General features: G+C 40.0%; 1 protein-coding gene across 8 annotated transcripts in view; it reads left to right on the forward strand.

Moving 5' to 3' along the window:
* Nucleotides 1-13033, forward strand: part of ift80 (intraflagellar transport 80 homolog (Chlamydomonas)) — a 229393-nt gene that overhangs the window by 153615 nt on the left and 62745 nt on the right. For all 8 annotated transcript variants that reach the window (XM_072572726.1, XM_072572721.1, XM_072572724.1 and 5 more), the window contains 4 exons: nucleotides 6279-6458; nucleotides 8505-8623; nucleotides 8971-9045; nucleotides 12790-12953. In XM_072572726.1, coding sequence (XP_072428827.1) covers nucleotides 6279-6458; nucleotides 8505-8623; nucleotides 8971-9045; nucleotides 12790-12953 — 538 coding nt within the window. The remainder of the gene's footprint in view (nucleotides 1-6278; nucleotides 6459-8504; nucleotides 8624-8970; nucleotides 9046-12789; nucleotides 12954-13033) is intronic.

Here is a 13033-nt window from a genome sequence, read left to right on the forward strand (position 1 = left end):
CATTGATGACTCCATTGGCGACACTTCATGCTCCCGCGAGGAGGTTGAGCAGATCATCAACTTCACCAACACATTCCACCTCGACCTTAAATTCACCTGGACCACGTCAGACACCTCCTTCCCCTTCTTGGACCTCTCCATCTCCATTAATGATGCCCGACTTGACACTGACATTTTTTACAAACCCATCGACAGCTACCTGGATTACACCTCTTCCCACCCTACCTCCTGCAAAAATGTCATCCCGTATTCCCAAATCCTTTGCCTCTGCCGTATCTGCTCCCAGGATGACCAGTTCCACCACAGAACACACTAGATAGCCTCTTTCTTTAGAGACCGCAATTTCCCTTCCCACATGGTTAAAGATGCCCTCCAATGCATCTCGTCCATATCCCGCCCCTCCGCCCTCAAACCCCACCCCTCCAACCGTAACAAGGACAGAACCCCCCTGGTGCTCACCTTCCACCCTACCAATCTTTGCATAAACCACATCATCCAACGACATTTCCACCACCTCCAAACGGACCCCACCACCATGGGATATATTTCCCTCCCCACCCATTTCCACTTTCCGCAAAGACAGTTCCCTCCGTGACTACCTGGTCAGGTCCTAGCACCTTTCTGGCACCCTCCCCTGCCACTGCGGAATTGCAAAACCTGCGCCCACACCTCCTCCCTCACCTCCATCCAAGCTCTCAAAGGAGCCTTCCACATCCATCAAAGTTTTATGTGCACATCCACCAATATCATTTATTGTATCCGTTGCTCCTGATATGGTCTCCTCTACATTGGGGAGACTGGACGCCTCCTAGAAGAGCGCTTTAGGGAACATCTCTGGGACACCCGCACCAATCAACCCCACCGCCCTGTGGCCCAACGTTTCAACTTCCCCTCCCACTCTGCCAAGGACATGCAGGTCCTGAGCCTCCTCCACTGCTGCTCCCTCACCACCCGATGCCTGGAGGAAGAACGCCTCATCTTCCGCCTCGGAACACTTCAACCCCATGGCATCAATGTGAATTTTACCAGTTTTGTCATTTCCCCTTCCCCACCTCACCCCAGCTCCAGCCTTCCAGCTCAGCACCGCCCTCATGACCTGATCTATCTGCCTGTCTTCCTTTCCACCTATCCACTCCACCCTCCTCTCTAACCTATCACCTTCATCCCCACCCCCATTCACTCATTGTACTCTTTGCAACCTTTCCCCACCCTCCTCTCTGACCTATCACCTCCATCCCCACACCAATTCACCTATTATACTCTTACGTTACTTACTCCCCACCCCCCACCCTCCTCTCATTTATCCCTCCACTCTGCAGGCACCCTTGCCTCTATGCCTGATGAAGGGCTTTTGCCTGAAACGTCGATTTTCCTGCTCCTCGGATGCTGCCTGATCGGCTGTGCTTTTCCAGCACCACTCTAATCTAGACTCTGGGTTCCAGCATCTGCAGTCCTTGTTTTTACCTACATGATTATTCATGTCTTCCGATGGGAAGATAGCCATTGTAGCACCGTCACATTGGGACCATGCAGATGTCCCAATGTAGTTGACCCCCTGGGAAGTTGAATCTTCCAATGATCAATTATCAGTATCTGGAAGCCTCCAATAAAGTGCCCAATAAAGTCAGAATCAGATGCTTTGGCGTTGTTCCAACTTTCCAACTGTCTTAGTTAGGTCATCCAAAGAAGGTTAGAGGGATTGAATCCTTCTTTGACTCCTGGGTAGGTATTAAACTGACTACCCCAATGCACAATATCCTCTCTCTGATCCACCCACCAGTATCTCACTGCCAACACCACCATCCCCCATCCTGCTGATACTCCCAAAAAGATGCTTGTAGTTTCAACACCATGCCACATCACTGCTAGCTGGTTAGATCCTGGTCTGGACTGCAATGCCTCAGCTGGATAAGCTTCCTAGCCTGGAAGATCATATAGTTCTATAGAGAGCTCCTTCAAAGATAAGAATTTTTTTTGTCTTAGCTGGTCAGAAAAAGGGTTTCTGATCCTCATCAGTAGATCTGAGTTAATAATAGTTACTATATTATTCCACTTCTGTACGTATAATATTGGCTTCTATCACTGCTACTCATCAACCTGATATTCCAAATATCTTTCAACTAAAAATAAATGCATTTGAACTATATAAAAATAAAAAGTGTTTGGAGAAATTCAGCAGCTCTTGCAGCATCTGTGGAGAGAGAAGCAGAGTTAGTGTTTCAAGTCTTTGAATATCAAGGAGATGAAAGATTGTCGGGGATATGCAGGAATGTGGAGTTGAAGTTAAAATCAGATCAACCTGATCTTACTGAATGGTGGAGCAGGCTCGAAAGTCTGAGTGGCCAACTTTTGTTACTTATTTGTATTTTCACACATCTAATATGGCTCTCTTCAGAACAGGACTCAAAAGGTTAACTGTTACTTTCTCCACAGATGCTGCCAGATATGCTGAGTCCCTCCAAAGTTTTCTGCTTTTATTTCAGATTTCCAGCATCCACAGTATTTTTTAGTCTATTAAAAGCATACTTGGATTTAAGAAGATGATTTAAATGAAATAGGTTGGGCTGTTTTCCCTGGAACGTCAGTGGCTGAGGGGTGACCTTATAGAGATTTATAAAATCATGAGAGACATGGATAGGATCAATAGACAAAGGCTTTTCCCAGGGGTGGAGAAGTCCAGAACTAGAGGGCATAGCTCTTTAGGGTGAGAGAGGAAAGGTATAAAAAGAGACCTAAGGGGCAACATTTTCACGCAGAGGGTGGTATGGAATGAGCTGCCAAAGGAAGTGGTGGAGGCTAGTACAATTGCAACACTTAAAAGGCATCTAGATGGGTATATGAATATGAAGGGTTTGGAGGGATATAGGCTGAGTGCTGGCAAGTGGGATTGGGTAGGGATATCTGGTCAACATGCATGAGTTGGACCGAAGGGTCTGCTTCCAAGCTGTACATCTTTATGACTCTGTGATTGCCTATTTCTAACAATTGCACTGTTTAACGTAACATCAAATCTGGTAAATTAACAATTACCAGAAATGTTTACAAATGTAAGAATAGAATGTGGTTGTAAGATTGTACACTGAGGAAGGGAGTAACCTTATTTATGCTACACTTAACAGAGTGAACTTGTTTAGAAAATCTGTGGTTTGAGGAATATGCATTAATAGGCTCACCTAAACAAGCACTTAATCTTTGCTGAAAGAATAAGCATACTGTCAATTTTTTTTGCTTTGCACTCATCAGGACAGAAGCAAGAATACCAGATTTCAAAGGCAACAAGAAGTTGTATGAGGAAAGGAATTGTCTGTCTTGATGATAATGATGATGAGTGCAAGATAAAAAGCTTCGACAGCATGCGTCTTTTTAAAGCAATATTCAAGTTCTGTACCAATTGACTGTATGCATACTAAGTCGTTAATAAGTGTTTTCAATGTAAAAACCAATGTAGATACCATGTAAAAACAGAAAAGAATTTTATGTGATAAAAGGAAACTGCTCGCAATGTTAGCTGGCATGGGGGCTAGCTAGGGAACTTGAATGCTCAGTCATGTGATAGAAACAAAGTCAATGGAGCAGGACATCAGTTTCCCAACAGGAGTTTAGAGACCATGACAGAGAAGAGAAGTTAGGGCGAGTCACAGGCTGAGAGCATCCTGTTGATGATTCGTGCCATAGTACATTGCGAGTAGATATCATCTAGAACCTTGATCAAGTGGATGGCACTGTCCCGAATGGTGCTGAGCTTCCTGAATGTTGTTGGGGTTGCAACCATCCAGGTAAATGGAGACTACCCTTGACTTTAGTCTGTTATCTTGTTAGGCCTAAAGTGACAAGATGTGAACCACCCATTGGTCAGCATCCAAGCTCTAACTTAGTCTTGTTGCCACAATATTGGTATGGCTGGTTCAATTAAGCTTCTAGGCAGCTCTGATCCCTGAGGTGTAGATTTTTGGACGACCGTTCTCTTCAAGATCCTGTAAAGATAGTTGAGCCTTGTCTTGCTCATTATAGTTATAATGTCACTCTTACTTGACTCTATTTGTGGCACTTTTTACAGATATACAATCCTTTATCCGAAATCATCGGGGCCAGATGTTTTTAGGAATTTAGCATTTTTCGGATTTTGTAACAAATATAGCGCCCCCTGTAGGATCCAGGGCAGCACCCCGTAATCAAGCATCAATACAGCAGCAAATACTCACACTAAGTGGGATAAATAAAGATTAGAAATACTACTACAGTTTATTTATAGAGTGATATGGTGATAAATGAAATACATAGACCATAAATACTCAACATTCCAAGAAAAACATTCGGTAAAACTTAAACATACACAGCTTCAGCACTATGGCAGATAGCATTTTTCAAGACTTCTTCAAGTGTCATCTGTCTCATTAACATAGGTTCCTGTCTAAATAATCTCTCTTTACTTGAGTGAATTGTCATAATCTCTTGCTCACTGATAAATGAACGTCGTTCAAGGCCAGCAATTCACTGATCACACACTTTCACCATATCGGGGATTTTTTCAATTGTGTTCAGAAAGTCATCATCACCATCACTACTATCCTCAGGCTTATCTGTATTTAACACTATTTCAGCAATTTTCCCATCACTCAAGGAATGCAAGACAGATGCATCATTGTCAATGTTCAGCATTTCTTCAATGTCAGCTTCCTGTAATTTATTCACACTTTCGTCCGATAAACTTTGTGCATAAGTTACAAGGTTTGCTATCATCCTTTTGTCATCAGTGACACAAAATCCTTCAAAGTCTTCATCTGTAGGTTAATTTACATCAAACGTGGACACAGTCTGTACCAATCATTTGTTAATGTTGATTTATCAATATCCTTCCAAGCATCAGCAACTGCGTAAATAGCATCCTTAACACTAAACTCTTTCAGGAAGTCTTGGATTCCTACCCCTCTGTTTACTGCAGCAACATACAGTATAAAAATAGTCTTTATACTTGCTCTTCATGGAGTGTAAAGTTCCTTGGTCGCAAGGCTGTAATACAGATGTCACATTAGGGAGCAAGTAAATGCTGAAAGCATTACTTTTCCCAAGAAGTTCGGCACAGGAATGTGCAGAGGAGTTGTCCGGAAACAGTAAAATTTTACAGTTTTCTTCCAGTCCAGCATGCTTGCAATGAGCCCATGCCACTGGTACGAAGTGGTTACTGAACCAGTTGGAAAAAAATTTCTTGGGTTACCTACGCTTTCTTGTTTACATAATAAAGCACAGGTAAATTGTGTACACCTTTCAGACATCTCGGATGTTTGCTTTTTCCAATCACTGCCAACTTCACCTTGTGTATGCCTACAGTGTTGGCGCACCCAAGAATAGTTCACCTGTCCTTAATGTCCTTAAAACCTGTTCGTGCTCTCTCATCAGCCATTGTTAATGTTTTTCTAGGGACATAGTGCCAGTAGAGAGCTGTTTCATCAGCATTGTAAATTTGTTCAGGACAAAGGCTTTCGTTAGATATTATCTTGACAAATTCGTCAATATAATTTTCAGCTGTTTCATGGTCAGTAGAAGCCTTTTCACCACAGATTTTCAGATATTTTACACCATTACACTTCTTAAATTTCTGCAGTCAACCTTCTGAATATTGACATTCGCCTTCAATGGTCAGTTCTTTATGATATTTTCTAGCTTGCTTCATGACCAACAAGCCAGTTAGTGGCATCCATTCACTTCTTCGTTGTCGAATCCCACCATCAACAAAAAAATTTGCCCTATGCAGTGTTTTCCTATTTTTCATTAGTTATGGTCAACACTGTTACCATAAAACATCAGTAACTTGTCTTTCTGTTTTTTTAAATCATATGCAGTGGTAGTTCCGACACCATAATCTTCAGTAAGACACCTCACAGACACACCACAAACAATCTTCTGCAATAAGTCCACTTTCTGCATTATTGACAATGCCAAATGCCTCCTTTTATTTTCATTATTGTTACACATAGGTGTATCTGCAGTTCTTTTTGGCATTTTCACCGTGAAATTAAACACAATTAAAGACAGTGAAAAAATACACAATTGACACTTGCCAGTGCTGCACCATGCTGCCATGTGGGTCGAGTGGGTGTGAACTTTGCATGCAAAACAAACCTTGTTATGCAGACACGACTGACTCTCTACAGTCCACAAAAAAACCTGCATTAACATATTGTTACCTTTTTTGTAAATGAAATATCAATTAGATACCTAAGCAATTGATTTTCCCTGAAACATTTTAAATAAAATGTAATATTGTCTTATTGTTACAGTGGTCTTATGCACTTGAAAAGCCAAATACAGGAAGTGTATTCAACATTGCTTGGTCCGTTGATGGCACTCAAATAGCTGGAGCTTGTGGTAATGGCCATGTGATCTTTGCCCATATCATAGAACAGCATTGGGAATGGAAGAACTTTGAAATTACATTGACCAAACGAAGATCAATGCAGGTATAGTCCTTTAAAAATCAAATCTAAATAATAAAAGGGAGTTCTTTTTGACTTTTAGAGAAATGAATGAATATGTACTTAAGGAAAAAGCTTGATTTCATTGGCAGCATTGTAGGGGCAATCTTTTGCACTTCAAAAGCTTTGCATTAAAAAGGTCCAAATAAATGTGTGGATATTGTGATCCTTGTTTTCCGAATGTTTATTCTATCAAGCACCATATTTCTGTTCTGGATATTTGTTTTAGAGATTTTTTTTAATAATGATGTAAAATTGTTTTGCATGCATTTCATGATAATTTTTATGTAATAGGAATAGAAAAATTACAAAGTAAAAATCATTTTCATAAGTTTTGCACACAATAACTTTGAAATGAACAGAGGGTGAGTTTAGTTATATAGCTGTATCAAAGAAATGCTATCAGGACTGGCATGACAAAACCAAATGCTCTCCTTCTGTGGTGTACGCAAGGCCCGGATTCCAATCATTAATTTTTAAATCTGCAGAGCTCAGGTTTAATTTCAGTTACATAGCCATAATTTATATATGGGTTTGATGAAGTGAGGTGAGAGGAGGCTCAAATGGAGCATAAACACCAGCATAGGGGCTATAGGCATAGACCTCTGTTGCAGAATTTGTGTCCTTCTTCCTATCATTCCATGATTTAATAAAATGTGAAAAGAAATTAACACCATATAACAATAGATTTGGGGTGGCATGGTGGCTCAGCGGTTAGCATGGCTGCCTCGCATTGCCAGGGACCCGGGGTTCAATTCCACCCTCAGTCGATTGTCTATTCTCCCCATGTCTGCGTGGGTTTCCTCTGGGTGCTATAGTTTCCTCATACCTTCCAAAGATGTGCAGTTTGGGTGGATCGGCCATGCTGAATTGCCTATAATGTCTAAGGATGTGCTGGCTAGGTAATTAGCCATGGAAAATGTAGAGTTACAGGGATAGGGTAGTTGGGGGGATCTAGGTGAGTTGCTCTTTGGAGGGTCAGTGTGGCTTGAGTGGCCTGTTTCCACACTGTAGGGATTCTATGATTCTATAACAGCGCTTCATGCCACTTGGGATACTAATCAAAATATGAACAGGCTTATCCAAGGATTTTCTCTTGAGATTCAAAAGGAGTTAAAATACATCTATTGGCTAGGTACTATGTCATTCTCTCTGACAGATTGCAGTCCAGCAATTTTGGCTGCCACAGAAATAAAGGAGCTAATCAGAAATGCAGCACAATTTGTATTTCTGGCTATTCCCTGCAACTGATTTCTCTTGAGTAGTTTGCTTAGAAAGATATCCACTGAAAAATGCATCCCCCTGAAGAGAGAAAGCCATATGTATGGCCTGGAATTGTCAATGGGACAGAATCTGTGATATAAATGTTCAAAATATAAAATATTTTTGAATTTAATAGTTACTCTATAGATATAGATAAATTGCTCTTCAGAGATTTGCCTCCGCAGTTAACTAAAGTGACCACAAAAGTGTCTATTCTACAGATAATTTAAAGTAGTGGAAAAGCCAACAAAAAGGAAATATTTTTTGTGTGGTCATGCTACATCCAGCAGTCAATCTAAGCACATTCACCCTGATTTTAAAAAAGTCACAATTTACCAAGTATATGCATTTAACAAAATCAAATAAAAACGTTGATCAGTTACAAATTGACTGTATAGTGCTTAATGCAGTTGAAATTGACCACAGCTTCTACTGAGTCACAGACTCCTCCCAACTCTATTTTAATCTTGTGACATTATGCTCTGACAACACTAGTTGTAAGTCATTCAAACAATTCAGTGATTTCTAATTTGATTTTGGTTTTGTCAGAAACACATGTGAAACAAAGAATGAATTTACTGAAATGTAGGAAAAAGAGTAGGCCTTATGTATTTCAATTTCACTGTGGCTCTCTGTCAATTTTAAGCGTTATGGAAAGAGTCATTATTTTAGTTATTGGAGACACATCCCTTGAAGAACAATACTTTGTAAATAAAGAGTAGGAAAATATGTTTTAAAGTAATTAATTTTAATTATGTTTTCTAACAGGTGCGAAATGTGTTGAATGATGCACTTGATGTTTTAGAATTCCGTGACCGGGTAATAAAGGCGTCATTATCCCATGAGCATTTAGTGGTTGTGACCTCACTGCAGTGTTATGTGTATAGGTTAGTAAAATCTTTTCTTTGAAAATATGCAGCATCCTTTGCCAAGTGGATTTTGGATATCTTGTCAATTTCATTTACAGCAAATTTATACCTTTGTAGTTTTATTATATGATAATAATGCAAAGAAGATGTGTAATAATCTACTTTAATAGAATCAGAGTTATTTTTGGCTCCATTCCTCTTAAAAAAAACACATTAAGCCAAATCTTTTAAAGTGAGTTTAACTTTAGTTGGATAAATGTTATCTATCAAATGAGTTACATACGCTGGTTTCTTTACTAATCGTAACCTTGTATATGTATAAATGTATATAGTGTGCATTCCCTGTTTATTGTGTTTTGTTTCAGTACAAAAAATTGGAATACTCCACTGGTGTTTGACTTAAAAGAAGGTACTGTTAGTTTAGTTCTACAGGCAGAGAGGTAAGAGATTAGCATTTATTTATTTATATATACATATTCTAAATTAAATATAACTTTCACATACATAAGCAGGATTTTTATTTGTAGTTTGAATCTCAGTCAATTATGTGAAATGACTTTAGAATGTAGAAAAATGCAATTACTATAATGCAAGCAATTAGCTAAACATTGATACGTTATCTTACCAATAAAGACTTAAATATTATGTAAATTATTTTTGAAAGATTTTAATCTTAAAATGATTGGATAGAGTCTTACATTTATGTTATCCCTTAACATTTGATTTATGATTCAAGAAAATGTTATTTGGTGTTTCATTTTCTCAGAATATTCATAAAGTAACTGGTTGCTGCAGTTTGAATCACAGACAGTGCATTTCTTAGTTCAAAATAACTTTGGGAAAGGACTACAAACATAATCGTTAGACTATGCTCCTACTCAAGAAAATATGCTTGCCACTGAGATAAAGGGTTAACTTTTCTCATTTACAGTTGAATTGTATGGCAAATTAGTTTCTCAACATCACCTCTACCATGGTGCAAGACAAGTCATCTTGCATGATATTCTTCTTTTCAGCTTACAAGTTATGCCAGCGAGATTTTCGATGCTTTACTTGTTAAATCTTGTGATGAGTGAGGTGAAAGTGCTTGCTGCTGCTGGCACCTTTTGGCTTTCACACCTCTGTCACCACATCTAAAGCCCAGCTGTGCACCAATTCAGATGCTGCAATCTAGGAATGGCCTCTCTCACTACTGCTTATGCCTAAACTTTGAAAATATGGCATAAAAGTAAAACAAGATTGCTCCCTAATTCCTGGAGAATGATGCTGTCTCAATGTTGTAGGGAGGAACTTCCAGGATTTTGATCCAATGACACTGAAAAATTGGTGATATCTTTTCAAGACTGAATGATGATTAGCTTGTAGGGAAACTTCCAGATGGTGGTGTTCCATGAGAAATTGAAGTTCCCTGCACTCATTACATTCTCTATCATAGCCACTTTGAATGCTTCTGTCAAGTGGTGTTCAACATGTAGGAATACTGATTCCTTAGCTAAGGGTGGGGATGGTACATAATAATTAGCAAGAGATTTCCTTCCCCATGTTTGACCTGATGCCATGAGACTAAATGAGGTTGGGAGTCAATTTGAGGAGTTCAAGGCACTCACTTCTTGTCTGTATACCTCTGGTGGACCTGTCATATTGGTGGGATATCATGCACCCTGGAATGGTAACAGTGTTGTCTAAGGCATGGTGTGTGAGGTATGATGCCATGAGTATGACTATACCAGGCTGTTATGTGACTAACCTGAAAGACAACTTTCTCAATTATTGCACTGCCTCCCAGATGTTGGTCAGGAGAACTTTGCAGGATGAACAGGGCTGAGTTTACCATTGCCATTTTCAGTGCCTAGTTCAATGCTAGGTGGTCCATCCATTGTCATTCCTTTATCTGAAGTTTTTTTAGCAGTTTGTTACAACTGAGTGGCTTGCTACACCAATTCAGAGGACATTTAAGTGTCAGCTATGTTGTTGTTGGTCTTGAGTCACATGCAGGCCAAATCGGGTGAGGGCTGCAGAATTCCTTCCCTAAAGGCATTTGTGAACCAGGTGGTCTTTATGTCAACCATAGTCATTAGATGTTTAATTCCAGATGTCAGAGAATTCCAATTTCATCACCTATCATGGTAGGATTAAAACCCAGGTACCTGGAACATTTCCTTGATCTTTAGAGTGCCAACTTAGCGACAGTAAGAATACATCATTACCTCCGTCCTTCATATTCCTTTTTGTATTACTGTCCAGGAGCCCTAATGATCTTTTAGTCTCACCAGTTTTGGTTGAGCCCCTGAACATAACAATCAATATACCCCCTTTACCTCCAGAGCTCAAAACTCTGGAGATTCCTACTCCCTTGTTAGCCCTAAACCATCCCCATGAGAGTTCAGAGTAACCACAACCTGCTTCAAACCCAACTTTGAGAACTCTCAGAACCCTCCCATTCATTGTGAGCTCCCATTCTGGCAACTTGCATGGGCCCCTAACACAGTGCCCATTCCCTCAGTGACAAGTACAAAATAACCCATCTAGGCTTGGGAATTCCTTGTTCAAAATTCCATGGACTGCTAACTGATTATTATTGAGCAACACGGATCCACATATTCTGGTAGAGCATTGTTTGTGACCAACCTCTGGACTGTAATCAGACAATCCCCTTGACTTCCCCCTAAGCACTCTTCTCATATGACTCTCACACTCAAGTGTAGCACATGCAATGTGTTTGGCAAGTGAGCTGCTGGCACCTGCTGCAGCTAGGATGTTGATATTGCACTGTGGCATACACGGAAATGTCCACCTCTTGAATGACTGACACATTTGCTCATCTATGCACCCCCTCCTTTCTCTTCTACACTGGTTAGCACTGCTGCCTCACAGCGCCAGAGACCCGGGTTCAATTCCTGCCTCAGGCAACTGACTGTGTGGAGTTTGCACATTCTCCCCGTGTCTGCGTGGGTTTCCTCCGGGTGCTCCGGTTTCCTCCCACAGTCCAAAGATGTGCAGGGCAGGTGAATTGGCCATGCTAAATTATCCGTAGCGTTAGGTAAGGGGTAGATGTAGAGGTATGGGTGGGTTGCGCTTCAGCGGGGCGGTGTGGACTTGTTGGGCCGAAGGGCCTGTTTCCACACTGTAAGTAATCTAATCTAATCTAAAACACCCTAAATGGCAACCTGAAACTCAGCACACAAGAACTTGTGTGATTGAGAAAAAAGCCACATCACCCACAAATGCTAAATGCCTCCAAGTAAGACTCAAAGTCAATTTGCACTGAAAAGCAAGTGAAAACTCATAAAACGCCTATCTCCATGTCAGCACAAAACCATCCTGTCTGGATCCATGAGCTGCCTGGCTGACCCCAAGCACAAAATGACTTGACAAAAAAACCTCCAAAAACTGAGAACAAGCTTGATCCTGTTATGAGGCTAGTACTTTACTGGTACTGAGTTGCGTGGATGAAGGATTGAGGAGAACAGTAGCCATACATTATGCATGGACCTTGTGCTGAAGAAGCTGTTCCATGTAAAGAGAAGATAGAAGTCCAGCACAGGCATTCCACGAGATGCAATGGACAATGAGAGACCAGTCACCAGTTATCTACTCTGATTTACCTGCTAAGTTTTAGCACTGTTAAGGTTCACGTGGAAGATAGGAAAATTGGAAATGCAACATTAAGATGGTGAATTGAGGCACTAATAGGATGCAAATGCATGTAAGTAATTCTGTCATTAAAGGGTAGGATTCTAAGCTTTGCATTTAAGGCTTGAAGGGAAGATTGAACAAGTTGTTTTTGTTGTCAAGAATAAGTTTTTCTTTCATTCTCACCCTATTTAGTCACTTTCCTAGCCATGACTCTCACTGCATCAGATTGTGGAAATTTCTACCCAGAGAATCTAATGAGAAAGCAGCTTACAAAATAGTAGAATTAATAAAACATCTTTAAAAACTTAATTGTGGCATGTTGTAACTCATTAGCCCGAATTTATAGTTTGGCTGAAAACATCAATTAGATGTTACTTTTCAAAATGCCCAAAACTTCTGTAACTTTATTTATCACATTCAATTCAGAGATGTGAAAATGATAATATAAAATGAAAATTATTCTATATTTTCATATATTTAATGTTAAAAAATTTCAAATAATTCTGATTGTTTTCACTAACCTCTTCACTGTGCATTTATTTGTTCAGACATTTTCTGCTGCTTGACGGAGCAGGGATTTATTTGTATTCGTATGAGGGTCGCCTTATTTCTTCTCCAAAGTTTCCAGGGATGAGAACTGACATACTGAGCTCACAGACCATCTCACTGAGCAATGATACAATTGCAGTGAGAGATAAGACTGATGATAAAGGTATTATGGAGAAGTTCCTATTTTGGCAAAGAAATGCCAACTTACTTGATTCCATTATTGTTTTGTACAAACAAAATGCA

Source organism: Chiloscyllium punctatum, chromosome 6, assembly GCF_047496795.1.
Source record: "Chiloscyllium punctatum isolate Juve2018m chromosome 6, sChiPun1.3, whole genome shotgun sequence".
NCBI lineage: Eukaryota > Metazoa > Chordata > Chondrichthyes > Orectolobiformes > Hemiscylliidae > Chiloscyllium > Chiloscyllium punctatum.